The following is a 16,898-nucleotide window of genomic DNA, read 5'->3' on the forward strand; positions in this document are numbered from 1 at the left end:
GTTCCTCGAATTTTTCCCAGCAGAACTGTTCAGACATCGTATGTTATTGTTGTTGATGATACAATTGCTTTAAAAATTATTATTATGTAGTGCTATATTGTATTATTTTAAGGGTCAGACATAGCAAAAATCGAGTGTTTGATTATCGGCTGTCTAGAGAAAGAAATATGTCTCAAAACTTTTTTCTTATTTATCTCCAAACACCTTTGATTATTACAAACTCCAGTCCTTCTGAACTCAGAAAAATCAAGGAAAATTGTCAAGGCAGTTTGTGTTCTCCACAACTTTTAAATGATAAGTGAGAGTAGCAATTCCCTTTATTCAGCACATTTGATGTTCAAGATTCACAAATTCAAGGATAATGGCGTGAAGACAGGTAGATGGAAGCAAATGTACTACTGGATCCCTAAACATGCGTAATTGGCCACTGCCAGTCAAGGAAGTGCGAAAAGATTTTACAGATTACTTTGTTTCGCCAGAAAGGAAGTTGACTGGCAATAAGGACGTCTTTAAATTTTCACTGTGTTTTTCATCTTAGCATATACATGCATTTGTATTGAATGTGGCAAATACTATTTGTAAAATGTAAAATTTGTTTCAGTTACTAAATTGTCCTGTGTATTCTTTGGTGTGTAGGGTTGAAACAAAAATTTCAATGAATCAAAGTGTTCCGTCTTGCTTGTGTTCAAATAATCTGGAATCCGTCCACTTTTTCATTTGCTCATTTTGATCACTTCTTGACTATATTCCGCATGCACATTATGAACTTTTTTTCCTGTTTTGTCGTCTGTTGTACCAAAGTCTGTCGCAGTGTTTTCGAGAACTGGTTTTTCATTCTATTTTTAAAGCCCATGTGATTTATGTCCCACAGTTTTGGGATGCACTCCGTTTTTGTGCTAGTAACTGCGGTTTTTCGCAATTCCACACGAATTTTGTCACCGACACTGTTTCCACGTCAAATAGCCTGGATGTAGTTTTTGCAAGCTACTTGCGGAAGTTTACTTACCAGCAGGCACGCATTTTTAGCGGTCAGGCCGTCATGCCTGTTGGACGTAAATGAAAATGAAAGCCCATAACCGTCTGAAAGTTTTACCTGTCAGGTGTACACGTACGCTGTCTGGGCGCTCTGTCTGTCATACATGTATGCTCCTAGTCGCGAAATGGTTAACGTAACTTTTTCAGATGCTTTGTATTGAGCAGAAAAATTTGACGACACACCATAAAGTGTGACATTTAGACGCTCGCTGGTTCTTTGTCCTCAGGGTGTTCATTCACAGAGCTCTCCGATCTTCGTCTTTTGGAAATCTGAAATCGTACAGGAAAAAATAATGTACAGTACAGTAATGAAGTAGCGAAGTTTTGTTCACAATACAAGTGGCAAGATAACAAGTTAGTGAGACTACTTACACTTTGAATGTTTTTCATTTAGTTTTCGCATCACAATCGGAACTATTTGTGCATCCAAAGACAACGCGTGTCATCATTACAGCTCTAAATCTTACCAAAAACTAGACATAAACCTATGTACACAAGCTTAGAACAGCAGTATTTTGGTCAGTTCGAGATGGCCCACGACTGAATTTCTTGGCTTCACAGTTCTGACATCAGGGCCTCACCTTTTATTTTATACCTCCTAAAAATTTTCTCAATAATTTATTTAGTTAAGTCGGTCTTGTTATTTGTAAGACCTCTTAGTTTCATCCATCCTCCAGTATTACATGGCAAGAGCAGATAATCGGCGACAGCCACGGTTTCTTGCAAGGGAGGCCGTGCCACAGCGCTATATTTGAAAAGACATATCGATTTGCATCGATAGAGCCAGAGGCGACAAAGAACATCAAGCGACGAAACAGAGCTGCCAATAAAACGAAGGGCTTTTGACAAACAGCTGAAACATGAAATTGCTGTGTAGTGCTTGAAGATAACCATTGTTCATATGGTGTTTTGCTGACAGTTGTATTTAATTTAACATAATATTTATTTTCATACGTTTTTGTCATGTCAGTGAACAGAGAAGAAGTTCTAGCCGATTTTCAGGTTAGTTTCGAACAAAATTTGAGTGTCTTACAAATAATACAGTGCCTCTGTTAGTTACTTTGGTCGCGCGTATCTGGATAACAATTAATATGTGTTTAATATGCAATTTTTGTGTTGCAGGCGTGTACAGGAATAGATGATGTTGCAGAAGCAATTCTGCATTTGGAAGAAACTAACTGGGATCTTTTGGTACAGTTCTTTACAGGTTAATTGATTCGCTTTAGGTATTTTTACTTCATTTGTAATTAATCATTACTGAAATGTGTTTCAGGGTGCTATTAATCGTGTGATGCCCCAAGACACACAGACACTACCGTCAGAAGTGGATCCTGATGTTCAAATGGTGGAAGAAGTGAAACGTCCACGTTCTGTGTCTACAAGAGTTACTCGCGCTAGCAGTTCTAAACTATCGAGTGGTGCTAACAGTTCTCACCGTTTTCGTATGCCAACGAGTATCAGCGCCGATGTCATATCTCTTCCTTCAACGTCTCATGGTCGTGAAGCCAGATCACTGAATTTTCATGTGTACTTCAGAGAGAGGGATGCTAAACTCACAGTTTCAGATACAGATACTGTTGGTTAGTATGTGTCATGTTATTTATTGGGTGTGTTCTGTGTTCTTAATTAATGTTGGTGCTCATCTGTTCACATAATGTGGATAATGTCTCAGGTGTGTAGATTCATGGGTTTATAAGTGTTGGAAACATAAAAAGCCTGCTTATTGCTTGGTTGCTTCGGGATTTTAATGCACCTTTATCTTTCTTGTCTTTCATGGTATGTATTGTTATCATTCTATTAAGGATTGTATTATCAGAATATTTGTTGTTCAGAAAGAATTGCAGGCGTGCCTGTATCTCGAGCTTCAGTTTTTTTTTTTATATCTGTTGAGGCATGGAATCATGTTACCAAAATGATTACAGATATTACAACACCCTCCATCTTAAATACACAGTGACCTTTTTTTCAAATTCGATTTCAGTTCATGATTATGTGTGAACTTCTCAAACTTAAAATTTTACTTGTTTCATTGCTATGAAATGTTTAAGTATGCCTGTTACATACCTCTGCCAATAAGTGGATGTTGTAAACTAGTACACTGTTGTAGAGATGATGCAACATGTTCAATTTATGTTTGTTTACAATCTCTCTAAACACAAAACCATCTATGACTATAGATGTTCTCTCTCTCTCTCTCCCCCCTTCTCTGTAGAGAAGGAACAGTACTTCATTATGTCAGGGTCAAAAAGATGGCAGACTTGCCCATTTAGGATTCATTGGTGCAGCAAAGCATCTATGACTTACTGAAGAAAACATCTGACTATTTGTTCATGGCTTATTTAGAAAAAACTGAATCATAGTTTGAACACTGGTCTTGTGAATGTCATATTAAAGGCAGGCATTCATGATGAACATTTAAGGCCATTGCCACTGAGTTACAATGATTGTAAATACACAATATGACCGATTTCACACTTATCCTACACACATCTAGTAGTGATTCTCCAACAGAAAGAGGTTCCTACTCAATGGTCTGAAGATGACCACAGTAGTGGCCGAAACCGGTCACCTTGTTAAATAAATCGTGATCAAGACTGTTTTTAATAGTAATTATTTATAAGACATTGATCACTGCTGTTCCCATAATGCATTCAAAAGTAGTTGTTATAAATATTTCATTATGTCACACAAAAAGAATCAGTTTGTAGAAATAATGGGAAGTGTGGAAAACGACATTACTGTAAAAGAAATATTGAAGTTGCTAGTCAATGACCATGTCACCACTAAATTGCTGAAGTTGTTGTTGTTGTTGTTGTTGTTGTTGTGGTGGTGGTGCTGGTCTTCAGTCCAGAGACTAGTTTGATGCAGCTCTCCATGCTACTGTATCCTGTGCAAGCTTCTTCATCTCCCAGTACCTACTGCAACCAATATCCCTCTGAATCTGTTCAGTGTATTCATCTCTTGTTTTCCATCTACGATTTTTACCCTCCACACTGCCCTCCAGTACCAAATTGGTGATCCCTTGATGCCTCAGAATATGCCCTACCAGCCGATCCCTTCTTCTAGTCAAGTTGTGCCAGAAATTTCTCTTCTCTCCAATTCTATTCAATACCTCCTCATTAGTTATGTGATCTACCCATCTAATCTTCAGCATTTTTCTGTTTCACCACATTTTGAGAGCTTCTCTTCTTGTCTAATCTATTTATCGTCCACATTTCAGTTCCATACATGGCTACACTCCATACAAATACTTTCAATATGGACTTCCTGACACTTAAATCGGGTCGACAGAAGCGTCCAATCCCACGCGTCGGCTTTGACCCGTGACGTAAGGGTGTTGTCGTGTGTGACGTCATGACGGCGTGGAGTTTGGTTTGAGTGTGGCTGTCTCCAGTTCTGTTTTATCTTATTTTATTTACTTTTCTGATCTGTTCGTTCTATCTCGTGAGATTTTTTAAATTTTAATTTAAAAACACTTATTACTTATTGTAATTATGTTTCCTCCAATTTCTGTTTCAGTTTATTATATTTATCTTTCTGATCTGTTCGTTCTACCCCGTGAGATTTTTTTTCAAACACAAAAAACACTAATCAGCTACTGAAGCATCTTTATCTTCTATGGGTTGCAGGGGTTACGACCCCTGGGGAGGTGGGTGGGTATTCATGCATGGCTGTCTTCACTTACACGTTGTAGCTACGCAAGGCGTCTAAATTTGTTTATATTTAGTTTGCCCCCACCCAAAACACCCCATTTCCCGCGTTTGTCCCGTTAGTGTCATTAGGCTTCTTGTGGAAAGTGTGTGTGTTTGTTTTGTTTCCGCCATATTTGTGACGTCATGGGTCAAAGCAGACGGGTGGGATCGGACGCTTCCGTATTTCCCTTAAATCTATACTCAATGTTAAAAAAATTTCTCTTCTTCAGAAGCGCTTTCCTTGCCGTTGCCAGTCTACATTTTATATCCTCTCTACTATGACCATCATCAGTTATTTTGCTACCCAAATAGCAAAACTCATTGACTACTTTAAGTGTCTCATTTTCTAATCTAATTCCCGCAGCATCACCCGACTTAATTCGACTACATTCCATTATCCTTGTTTTGCTTTTGTTGCTGTTCGTCTTGTACCCTTTTTTCAAGACACTGTCCATTCCGTTCAACTGCTCTTCCAAGTCCTTTGCTGTCTCTTGACAGAATTACAATGTCATCGGCGAACCTCAAAGTTTTTATTTCTTCTCCATGGATTTTAATACCTACTCCGAACTTTTCTTTTGTTTCCTTTACTGCTTGCTCAATATACAGATTGAATAACATTGGGTAGAGGCTACAACCCTGTCTCACTCCCTTCCCAACCACTGCTTCCCTTTCGTGCCCCTTGAGTCTTATAACTGCCATCTGGTTTCTGTACAAATTGTAAATAGCCTTTCGCTCCCTGTACTTTACCCCTGCCTCCTTCAGAATTTGAAACAGAGTATTCTAGTCAACATTGTCAAAAGCTTTCTCTAAGTCTACAAATGCTAGAAACATAGGTTTGCCTTTCCTTAATCTGTAAGATGTAGGGTCAGTATTGCCTCATGTGTTCCAGCATTTCTGCGGAATTCAAACCGATTTTCCCCGAGGTCAGCTTCTACCAGTTTTTCCATTCGTCTGTAAAGAATTTGTGTTGGTATTTTGCAGCCGTGGCTTATTAAATTGATAGTTTGGTAATTTTCACATCTGTCAACCCTTGCTTTCCACGGGATTGGAATTCTTATATTCTTCTTGAAGTCTGAGGGTATTTCGCCTGTCTCATAAATCTTGCTCACCTGATGCTAGAGTTTTGTCAGGGCTGGCTCTCCCAAGGCTGTCAGTAGTTCTAATGGAATGTTGTCTACTCACGGGTCCTTGTTTCGACTTCTTTCAGTGCTCTGTCAAATTCTTCGTGCAGTATCATATCCCCCTTTTCATCTTCATCTACATCGTCTTCCATTTCCATAATATTGCCCTCAAGAACATTGCCTTTGTATAGACTCTCTATATACTTCTTCCATCTTTCTGCTTTCCCTTTTTTGCTTAGAACTGGGTTTCCATCTGAGCTCTTGATATTCATACAAGTGGTTCTCTTTTCTCCGAAGGTCTCTTTAATTTTCCTGTTGGCAGTATCTATCTTACCCCTAGTGATATGTGCCTCTACATCCTTACATTTGTCCTCTAGCCATCCCTGCTTAGCCATTTTGCACTTTCTGTCTATCTCATTTTTGAGACGTTTGTATTCCCTTTTGCCTGCTTCATTTACTGCATTTTACATTTTCTCCTTTCGTCAGTTAAGTTCAATATCTCTTCTGTTACCCAAGGATTTCTATTAGCCCTTGTCTTTTTACCTACTTGATCGTCTGCTGCCTTCACTACGTCATCCCTCAAAGCTACCCATTCTTCTTCTACTGTATTTCTTTCCCCCATTCTTGTCAATTGTTACCTTATGCTCTCCCTGAAACTCTGTACAACATCTGGTTTAGTCAGTTTATCCAGGTCCCATCTCCTTAAGTTCCCACCTTTTTGCAGTTTCTTCAGTGTTAATCTACAGTTCATAACCAATAGATTGTGGCCAGAGTCCACATCTGCCCCTGGAAATGTCTTACAAATTTAGTACCTGGTTCCTGAATCTCTGTCTTACCATTATATAATCTATCTGAGACCTTCCAATATCTCCAGGCTTCCCCCCATGTATACAACCTTCTTTTATGATTATTGAACCAAGTGTTAGCTTTGATGTATTGTCATCCAATTCCTTTGAGTTGTGTTCACTGAGCATGCAGTTCAGAGCTATTGTACTGAGCTGTACCCATAGTCAGTTATTGGTTAAAAATCAGTTGTTGCAGTTTTTAAGTATTCATTCCAAAACAAAAGTAAGTTCCCTAATGTTCCAATAATAATGTGAAATACTTTTGTCATGAAACAATGGGATATAATGATTTTTCATTATTTAATTACTTTTTAGGTTACACCAATCATCTTCTGAATTATTTACAACCAATATTGGTTTTATGACCGAAGCAGTATGAAAAGTACAAGAAAGCAGTGTTTTCTTGTACAGTACCTGCAAGATATGTGACGATGCCCTGACTTGTGTGAATGAACTAACAAGTGAAGAACAAGAACTTTATTATGGCGAAGCAACAGTCATTCATACTCTGATTTAAGTGTTTCATGCGTGTTTGTTAAACACAAAGACAAGTAGGCCTACCTGTGCAGATTCTCTCGACATAAGAAAATTTGCTGTGATCCCATTAAGTGCCATAAATGACCTGTTTCATCTGGATTGTGTGAAATTAGTTTAGAAAAGGCGAAGACCTTCAAACTGAGAGGCTTTAGAGTTATTCCTGGAGAGAAAATGTGCCCAACCTGTATCAAACTTAATAATGAAAAACAAGCAAGTGATGACTCATCACCAGACTATATAAATGACAGTAATGTGAAGGTGCAGACTCCTGAAAAATCTGTGTCCAATACTAGCTTAGGAATATCTCCTGCAAAGCTGCGTTCAGTTGCTCAGCATAGTCGGTATGCAACAGCCAAACGAAAATTGAAATCAGCAGCTGGGGCTCTGAAAACTAAAATTTCACGTACGTATAAAGTTGTGCTGGCTGCTGATTCAAGCACTAACCCTGACAGTGATTTAACAGAACTGGAAGAAAAGGCAAAACATCATGATGAACTCTTGGACAAAATCAAACAGAAAATTGAATATGCAAATAATCATGAAAAGATTGAGTTATTTACTCTTGTGCCTCCAAATTGAACTCTACAGAAAGTCAGTTCCAATTTTCAGGTTTCTGAATATTTAGTATGAGAAGCAAGAGTTCTTTGAATGAAGAAGGGTATTTTATCAATAGCTGAGCAGAAAAGAGGAAAAACGTTGCCACATGATACAGTGCAAAAAGTAAAGAGTTTCTACTTGGACGACGAAAACATGAGAATAATGCTTGGGGAAGAAAGACAAAGTGAGCACTAGCAAAAATACCTGTGAACAAAAGTCTTGTTTTAAGTAATTTACCTGTGAACTGTACTCTCTCTCTCTCTCTCTCTCTCTCTCTCTCTCTCTCTCTCTCTAAATAAATAAATAAAAGAGAGAGAGAGAGAGAGAGATATGATTCTTTTTGACCAAAAGATTGTATACTTGCAGGATCATCAGGAACACATGCAATATGTGTGTGCATTTACCACCAAAATGTTAAATTGCTTCTAAATTCCATTTCTATTAAAGAAACATACCAAGATCTGATTAAAATAATATGTGATATAAATAACTGAGTCTCTATGCTTGTCTGTCTGAAAAGTGCCCCACCAGTTCATTGTTTCAAACCCACTTAGGAAATGAAATAGAAGACTATGATCCTGATGAGATAGTTCAGTGCAATCACTGGGTATTAACTGATAGAATGACTTTGTGTTCAAATCACTTCTCTATCAGAATTCTGTGACACACTAATTAAGAAAACTGAAAAACTTACTCCACACTCTTTTTATTTCACAATCACAATCTGATTATCTGAAAATGAACAAGGAAACACTTGATGAAGGATCAGTGTTAATTTTAATGTGAAAATCTCAGGTTTGTTACTCAAGATGAAGTACACGGATACCATTGGAACAATGGCAGCTGCAGTCTCTACACTGTCCATAGATATTACAAAAAGGACAGCCACTTGCATGCAAAAAGTATTTGTATTGTGTCTGATGATCTAGAACATGATATTGCCGTGGTGTACCATATTCAGAAGACTGTATTGAATTTTTTTAGTGTGAATTTCCAGAAATTCATCTTGTGTATGTTGAATAATTCACTCATGGTTGTGCTGCACAGTATAAAAATTGTAAGGATTTCAGAAATATCTGCTACCATGAACACGACTTCAACATAAAGTGCAGCTGGTCCTTTTTATGCTACCAGCCATGGAAAATCCTCCTGTGATGGTAATGGTGACACTGTTAAGACTTGTCACAAAAACAAGTTTGCAAAGAGTTTATAAAGATCAAATACTTACAGCTTCACAGGTATTTGAATTTTGTCGCTAGAACGTACGAGGCAGTTCAGTTCTCTTTGTTTCAAAAGATGAAATGGTACAAGTCAGACATTGTCTTTCTCATCGCTTTGCAAGTGCAAAAACAATTCCTGGAACGCGATCAATGCATCACATTGTACAAATATCGCCAACCAAGATTGGAGCAAAAAGACTGAGCTGCGATGCGGATTTTAGTATTGTGCATGATTTCTTAAATGCACTTCCACCACTAATGCCAGAATGCACTGTGCAGCCCAACTGCTATGTTGCATGTGCATATGACTATTCTTGGTATTTGGGAATTGTTGGAAAGGTGAATTGTGAAGGAGGAGATGTTACAGTAAGGTTCATGCACCATCCCCCTCCTTCAATTGGTCTGATAATGATATTGGCGATGTTTCTTTCTCTCATATTCTGTGTGAAGTTGATATGACCACAGCAACAGGCCATACTTATTCTTTTAGCAAAGAGTCCTCAAAGTTGGTGGAAGAAAAGTTGTTCTCATACAAAAAAAATATTATCTAAGCTTCAGAGTGTCTCATCACATGTAGTTCCGAATCATCTTGAATGCAGATTGCAGCAGCAGCATTTTGTGCAGTGTTGACAATATTGACTTCTGACAAACTGCTTAAATATTATAAACAAAATGCTATGTATTTTTACATTGAGTTAATTTAGTTATGGCAGAGGTAAGAAATTGTTCATATGTCATGTAATGTAAAAGTTGCCCTATATTATATAATGTGTAACTTAGTTTCAAATATTGCAGTTTTTGTTTAATTTGGATATTGTTATGTGCACTTATGTTGTTAATGTCTCTTGGATAATAATTGTATATTTCTCCTTTTTCCCTGGTGTTTCTCAAAACTGATTTTTTTGTGTGATGAAATTTTGTTATTTGTAGATCACATTCTAATTTTTTCAGTGTTTTCCAGAGGGGGGCAATTGTCCAAAATATTTATTGTAATTCAACAATAAAATTAAATTAAATAATTTACAGAAATTTAATTGGACAATTCTGACATGTTTTCAGAAACTACATGTGTGAAAAGAACTCGGGGGGGGGGGGGGGGGGGGAGAAACTATCAGCATACCATTTTTTGTTTAAAAACTGCAGCCAATTTTCAAATTTTTACAGTTTGCTGTGAAGTAATGCATTGTATCAAACTTTCAGCAATTGCTACCACCAGAATGTATATAAAGTAATAAAAATTGGCAGAAGTTCATGATATTAGGTACAAAAGCAGTACACAAAATCTCAGTTCACAACTAGATAATGGGTGTCATGGCCTAGCTGACTTGACATGGAATGACCTGTAAGGAGAGCCACTTTTGAAGTTAAAACAAACTGTGAAGAAAAATCAGTTTTTGATACAAACCATTTTATTCACCCTCAATATTTATACAATTTTGCACGTATCCAACAATACTATTGCAAATGAAACTTCCGGGCCGATTAAAACTGTGTGCTGGGCCGAGACTCGTACTTGGAACCAGTGCCATTCGTGGGCTAGCCAAGCACAACTTATGACCTGTCCCCACAGCTTCAATTCTGCCAGTACCTTGTTCCCTACCTTCCAAATTTCACAGAAGCTCTTCTGTGAACCTTTCTTCCAGGAGTGTTAGTTCTGCAAGATTCGCAGAACAGCTTCTGTGAAGTTTGGAAGGTAGGTGATGAGGTTCTAGCAGAATTGAAGCTCTGAGGATGGGTGATGAGTTGTGCTTGGGTAGCTCAGTCAGTAGAGGACTTGCCCGCAAAAGGCACAAATTTGAGTCTTGGTCTGACACACAATTTTAATCTGCCAGGAAGTTTCGTATCAGTGCACACACCTGCTGCAGAGTGAAATTTCATTCTGTTGTACTTCTGCAAATATTTTTCCACTCTGATGTTAGCACCTTAAATATGTGGTTTAGGCGGCTTGTTAAAGTGATGGATGTCACTCGCTGTACAATATTTGCTTGACATTGGAGAACAGAAAGAAGTCTTCAGACCATAAATTGGGTGCTGTGTGAGCATTGCCACAGTGATGAATGATACAGTATCTTCATTTCTTGACATGATTTCATTGATGAATTGTCACAAACAAATTTTGTGCCATTCACCATTAACTATTCTGTGATCCTCTAAAGCGGTGGGACAGTGTAAGCAACAAAACAAGCAATCATTTCTTTGGAAGTGCTTCACAGACGAGCCACTTTCACTGGTTTTCAGTTAATTTTTTGACTCTTAATGTCGAAATATCATCTCCTGTTACAGTGTTGTATACAGATTTTGCATTTCCTTGTCTGAATTTTTTTTGAGCATGTCCTTACACAAAAAGACCCAATTGTTTTTGAGTTTGTCAAATTGTTCAGAACCTATTAGGTACATATTTTTTTGTCAGCTAAATGTTCATATAAAATCAAGTGTGCTGCAATGTTCGATACGTCTGATGATGCTTCCGTCTCATGCTGTCATATGGCAATCCTGATCAATCATTTTGCGCACAGCACAGAATCCATCCATCAATCTCTCTCTCTCTCTCTCTCATCTCTCTCTCTCTCTCTCTCTCTCTCTCTCTCTCTCTCTCTCTCTCTGTAACAGACAGCCTTTGTTTATAAATGTTCATCTCACATTATTGGTTTCAGCATACTGCTATCATCAGACCTATGTGAAATAGAAAATAGAAAAAAATGGAAAAATCAGTAATGTGACAGTAACCTAGGAATACATAAAAAGATAATTTAATTAGCAGCCATATACAGCAGCCAAATGTGCCTTTAAAAGTATTCAGATTCAAATACCATCATCGAATAATGCGAACATAAAGTGCTGATAATGGTCTGGGGGCATGTTATACTTCTCAAACACAGCTAAGTCAGTAGAGGTCACTAGTGGTGTGTTACATGAGTAAATCAGTATCATAAATTTTGAGTTTAAAATAGAATATGCTTGGTAATTAATTAAAATGATTTCATGTTAAAAACAAAACTGTGTGTCGAACAATGAAATACAAAATGTAGAAATAAAATGTGTTGTAAAAATATGAATGAAACATGTAAAAAGTGAGACTATTAATAGAAACTTACTGGCATGACATTGTGAACAACACAAGATTGTTTGAAAGTTATAATAAAAGGTGTGAAAAGTATTACACAGTAGAACTTTTCAACAGAAAACCTGTCAGGATGACAAGGTGAATAAAACACAACCTTATGTGAAGATGATCAATGAAACAATAATTGTTTAAAAAGTGCTAATAGTCAATATTATATTTGGAGTAGAACCTAGCTAGCACTGCTCATGGTCTCTCTGCGAGATGTTTTGTTTTCTTGTGGAGTCTGGGGCTTCCTTCTGCAAGCAACTTCACAGGGAAACAGAACAGCTTATAGGGAGGCTGTGAGCAGTGCTACTCTGAATATACTATCTTGACATTTATTAAATAATTTTTGTTTCATTGACCATCTTCATGTAAGGCTGTGTTTTATTCAACTTGCCATCCTGAAAGCTTTTCTGTTGTGTAATACTTTTCACACCTTTTGTTTACCTTTCAAACAATTTTGTACTTTTTATATTATCCTACTAGTAGGTTTCTGATAACTGCCCTTCACTATCAAGTTTCATTCAAATTTTAAGTATGGATTTTATTTTTATATTTTATGTTTCATTGTTAGGAAGAAATCTTGCTGTGTTAAATCATTTTAATTAATGACCTTGCATTTTCTATTTTAAATTACTAAATTTATGATAGTGGTAGTGCATCATACTGGCTTAGTTACGTTTGTTAATGATGCCCTCAAACAATTGCCAGCATATTATATGTACCCATGTGTACAGATGATTTGACAATGATATTTGCGTGTGAACATTTTCATGGGATGTATTAACATGTATATGTGACTGCTAGCTATGTTACTTTTCATGTATTCCCAGGTTTTCTGTCTCATTACTGTTTTTTCCAGTTGTATTTGGAACAGATCTGATTATTGCACTAGGCCAAAACTGATAATGTGAGCTATAGAAAATATGAGATAAAGATGGACATTTATAAATAAAGTGTCAATCACAATCACAACATAACTTAAATGTCTTATGCATGTGACAACAACCTATTTCAGCTGATCTTCACAAAATTGATAGCTGGCATGAGCATGATGAAATTCTACAAACAAGTTGTAAACAGTCCTTTCTGAAGGAGGTTGATTACCAAAAGGTGAATGGAGACATTTGAGGTATTGTTGATGAGTAAGATCTTTATGGAAATTGTAAAGGTGTCTTACAGCAACCTTTGCATGAAATTCATTTTTTTTTGTGACAGCCTTTCTTTAAATGCTCAGTGTAAACAAATTACTTAGACAATTTCTGAGCTGTCTTTGTGTTAACAGTAACAAATGGAAAAATTTTAAAACAGTAGTAATGTCACACCCTGGTAGTGTCATCTACTGGTGATTTATAAAATTTTAAGCTTGCTGTTGTAGAATTTCAGTTTGTTTCTGTTTGTGTCTCATGATACTGTTTTGTTACAGGTGAACTAAAAAGCACTATATTTGCACGTTTGGGAGTGCCAGTGTGTCAGCAGACTCTTCAAGGATGGAAGAATAATCCAAAGTCTGATTCAGTAACATTATCTAGCCTGAATCTACCCAAAGAAAACACACTTTATGTTATTGTTCCAGACCTTGAAGACGGGTGTACTGCTGCAGAAGAGTAAGTGGTGGTCTTTTGGATTGTAGTTAGCCATTAGAACTTTGCTTGTTTTATGTTTAATCTTGTAATAATTTACACATGGGACTTATTTTATGGTTGTTTAACATTGCTCAATGCTTCATGTTGAGCTCAATAAACTGCAGTATTTGGCTAGTTTTCATTGCATTAAATATAGTTTTATTGGTCGCATACAATTGTAGCTATTGTTTATAGCTAAACTTTTAAACTTATCAAGAAAAACATTGAGATGTTTTGTTGCACATTTCTTGAGGGCTTAAACATGTGCTTTATGTATCTTCATATCCGAGTCTTCTGTAGCGCAGTTTGTTAACACCCTTTCCAGAGATGAGAGAGATAGGTGTGGATATGCATAAAGAATGAATGGTTTGCTGACTTTATGACAAGCTGTGCTGTACAACACCCATTCAATTTGTGATCAGCACTTGCTTTGTAACTTGTGTTCAGACTCTTAAACATTGTTCTGTAGCTCCATATTTCAGATATTTCAAGCCTGTTCCATTCAGGTTTTCCCATTGTACAGTTTACTTCAGTGCAATGACATGTCAAAAGTTACAATTACATGATCATTGTTCCCTGAAACTCCAGAGAGATTCATGATGTACCCTCTGTAATGCATCTCCAGGGGATGGACAGTCAACATAGGAAAGGTTTCAGGGCTTTTTTCGGCGATTTATTTGATGAGATGTTAATGTGAAGGCCCCACAGGCAGTCAGTTTTGATTCATTCCAATACAGTCTCTGCAAGTTCAGCAATTTTCTCCTATATCTGCCAGTGGCATAGGTAAGACAGAAGTTGGTAAAGTCTGTTGAAAGTGATACATTGTTTTTGCTTGTCTTAAGAATTCTCATACCATATTAATTTCCATTATTTTGTATAGATTTGTGTTCAATTCTGATGATATTACTGCCATTGGGGCTTGGCTGAGTGGTAAATACATTCATCTACTCAAGTATCTACAAGGATCCTTCTATGACTATTCTTAAGAATGTATGCCCAGAATAGAGAGACATGAAAAAATAGTAGTTACATTAATGATCTGCAGAAGTTCTATCGTGGGCAGGGCAAAGCATGTCATTTCTGCATTACCAGTTCTTTTCATCTGAACCGAAAGGGATATTTTAGCTCAGAAGTGAGAAGAATGCTCTTGAAGAAAACACACTGAAGCATAGTCTGCAATTCGTTTTTTATGGCATGTAATTTTAGGGATGGTATGATAAATAAGTAGTTTGAACTGAGTTCAAGTAAGCTTTTTCCAGTTGGTCATTCACTTAATTTTTTTGACCCATGTTCTGGTGGAATCAGTTGACCTTCAGATATATGCTTCTATGAATGAATATGTGGTATACCAATTTTTATGACTTGCATTTTGTATATTTGCAACGGGATGCTCTTCAGTGTAATGGGAACTTCTGTAGTAGGAACTATTTAATATTAAAAAGGGGACTCTTCCCGATATTCTGCAAATATCATCTACTTGGTCACAAATTGGCTTTTTGCTTGTTAGACCACTGTCAGGTTGTAAATGAATGTCAAAACCAGATATGAAATGTCATGCGGGTTACACAAATGTACATTACTAAGCTTGTGTCTTGAAACCCAGTACCACTTGCAGGTTGTCTGTGTGACAGCTTCCAAGGGCAACAAAATTTTTATTTTCATTATTTCATTTAATTGTTAACTGAATTTAAAAATCTAAAATGCTATCATAATCTAGTCGTTAAGAGGTATAATTTTATGTCGAAAGTTTACAGTATGACAGCTAGAAGCTGTATGATTGTCTTGGTGGCCCACAAATACCTCGAGTTTATTCATCCAGTGTTAGAGAATGAGGCCCCTCGGCAACTTCCAACAAGTTTTAAGCACAATTTCAAACACTTTTAAAATTTTTATCACTTACACACTTAATGGAAAATATTTAACGTGTTAACTTGTTTGTAAAATAATCAGACATATGAAGCTATTTTATGCATGAATGTCTGATTTTTTTTAAAGAATCGAGGATTTACTGGTAGTTACAAATAAGAGATACAGAGTATGAGAAATACCATATGTTTACAAAAGGAAGAATTACCTTTATTGTTACACAGAAATCATTACGTTTTACAAAAAAAAAAAAAAAAAAGCAAATAAAATTGTTAAATTTTAAATAAATATATTTTTGACTATAATATTGTAATGGCATTGTTGCTTTGAGTGCCAGAGATGATAACAATTAAGTGATGAACGATGAGAAACTGAAAATGCCAAATTGGTAGTTGGTTGTCGGTAGCCAGTTAGAATTTTACCACATTGTTGAAATTTTTGGCAGAATCATAAATAATGCATGAAGTAGGTTATTGCGATGAAAAGCATGTCTCGAACTGTGCTACACATCTGTCTATTACGATTGTAATTTCATGTTGAGATTTGAATTGACTTCACTATCAACCAAACTCACAATTTCCAACCAGACATAACCCTTGGGCTGTGCTACAGGTCTGTCTATTAGCACATCGGTTATTCTTCCTTTGAAATCGAAGACAAATTTAATCAGTTCACATCTTCCACTGAAAGAAGTCATTAGATTCAACAATTCTCATTGGCTACCATATACCACTACACAATTGTCTGTGACCAGTGTCCGTGAACTGCCAACTTCCGCACACTACACAAAAGCTGCAGACACCTTAAGTGCATTGTAATCCAGTGTTTTCTTAACTGATGTTTGGTAACTCATTATGTTCGTGAGAATCAGTGTTACATGCTTGATCTTTTGTGCACTTAAGTTTCCATTAATTTTAACGAGTGATATATTTTGTATTACTTTTCTTTTTTCACGTTGCTTCGCCTGGTACGAACTGTTTCAGTTGGGCTGAATAAATGTATCTGACATTTCATTGTGTAATTGTAGAATTAGTTACCCTAATGGGTGCATGTAGATAGTGATGTCATGTTTGTTTTCTTTTTGGTGGTGTGTGGGAAACTCTTCAGTTTTCATGTTGTTATTCTGCATGTTTGGTGTTTCTTTGCGTCTGCAATAGGCTATAGTTCGGCAGCTTCATTAGGCACTACTCTCCTGTGTTTAAGTTTGAACACACACTTTGAAACCAGAAAACTTGGTTCAGTTTACAATTGTCC

At 36.7% G+C, this 16,898-nt stretch overlaps 1 protein-coding gene across 1 annotated transcript in view; it reads left to right on the top strand.

Moving 5' to 3' along the window:
- Nucleotides 1–1,837: 1,837 nt before the first annotated feature.
- LOC124788356 (FAS-associated factor 1) overlaps nucleotides 1,838–16,898 on the top strand; it is a 144,126-nt gene continuing 129,065 nt past the window's right edge. Inside the window, exons 1-4 of the mRNA XM_047255621.1 lie at nucleotides 1,838–2,037; nucleotides 2,158–2,226; nucleotides 2,309–2,615; nucleotides 13,580–13,760. Of these exons, the coding sequence (XP_047111577.1) occupies nucleotides 1,999–2,037; nucleotides 2,158–2,226; nucleotides 2,309–2,615; nucleotides 13,580–13,760 (596 nt within the window). The 5' untranslated portion in view covers nucleotides 1,838–1,998. The remainder of the gene's footprint in view (nucleotides 2,038–2,157; nucleotides 2,227–2,308; nucleotides 2,616–13,579; nucleotides 13,761–16,898) is intronic.

This window comes from Schistocerca piceifrons, chromosome 3 (genome assembly GCF_021461385.2).
Source record: "Schistocerca piceifrons isolate TAMUIC-IGC-003096 chromosome 3, iqSchPice1.1, whole genome shotgun sequence".
In the NCBI taxonomy this organism is placed as follows: Eukaryota; Metazoa; Arthropoda; class Insecta; order Orthoptera; family Acrididae; genus Schistocerca; species Schistocerca piceifrons.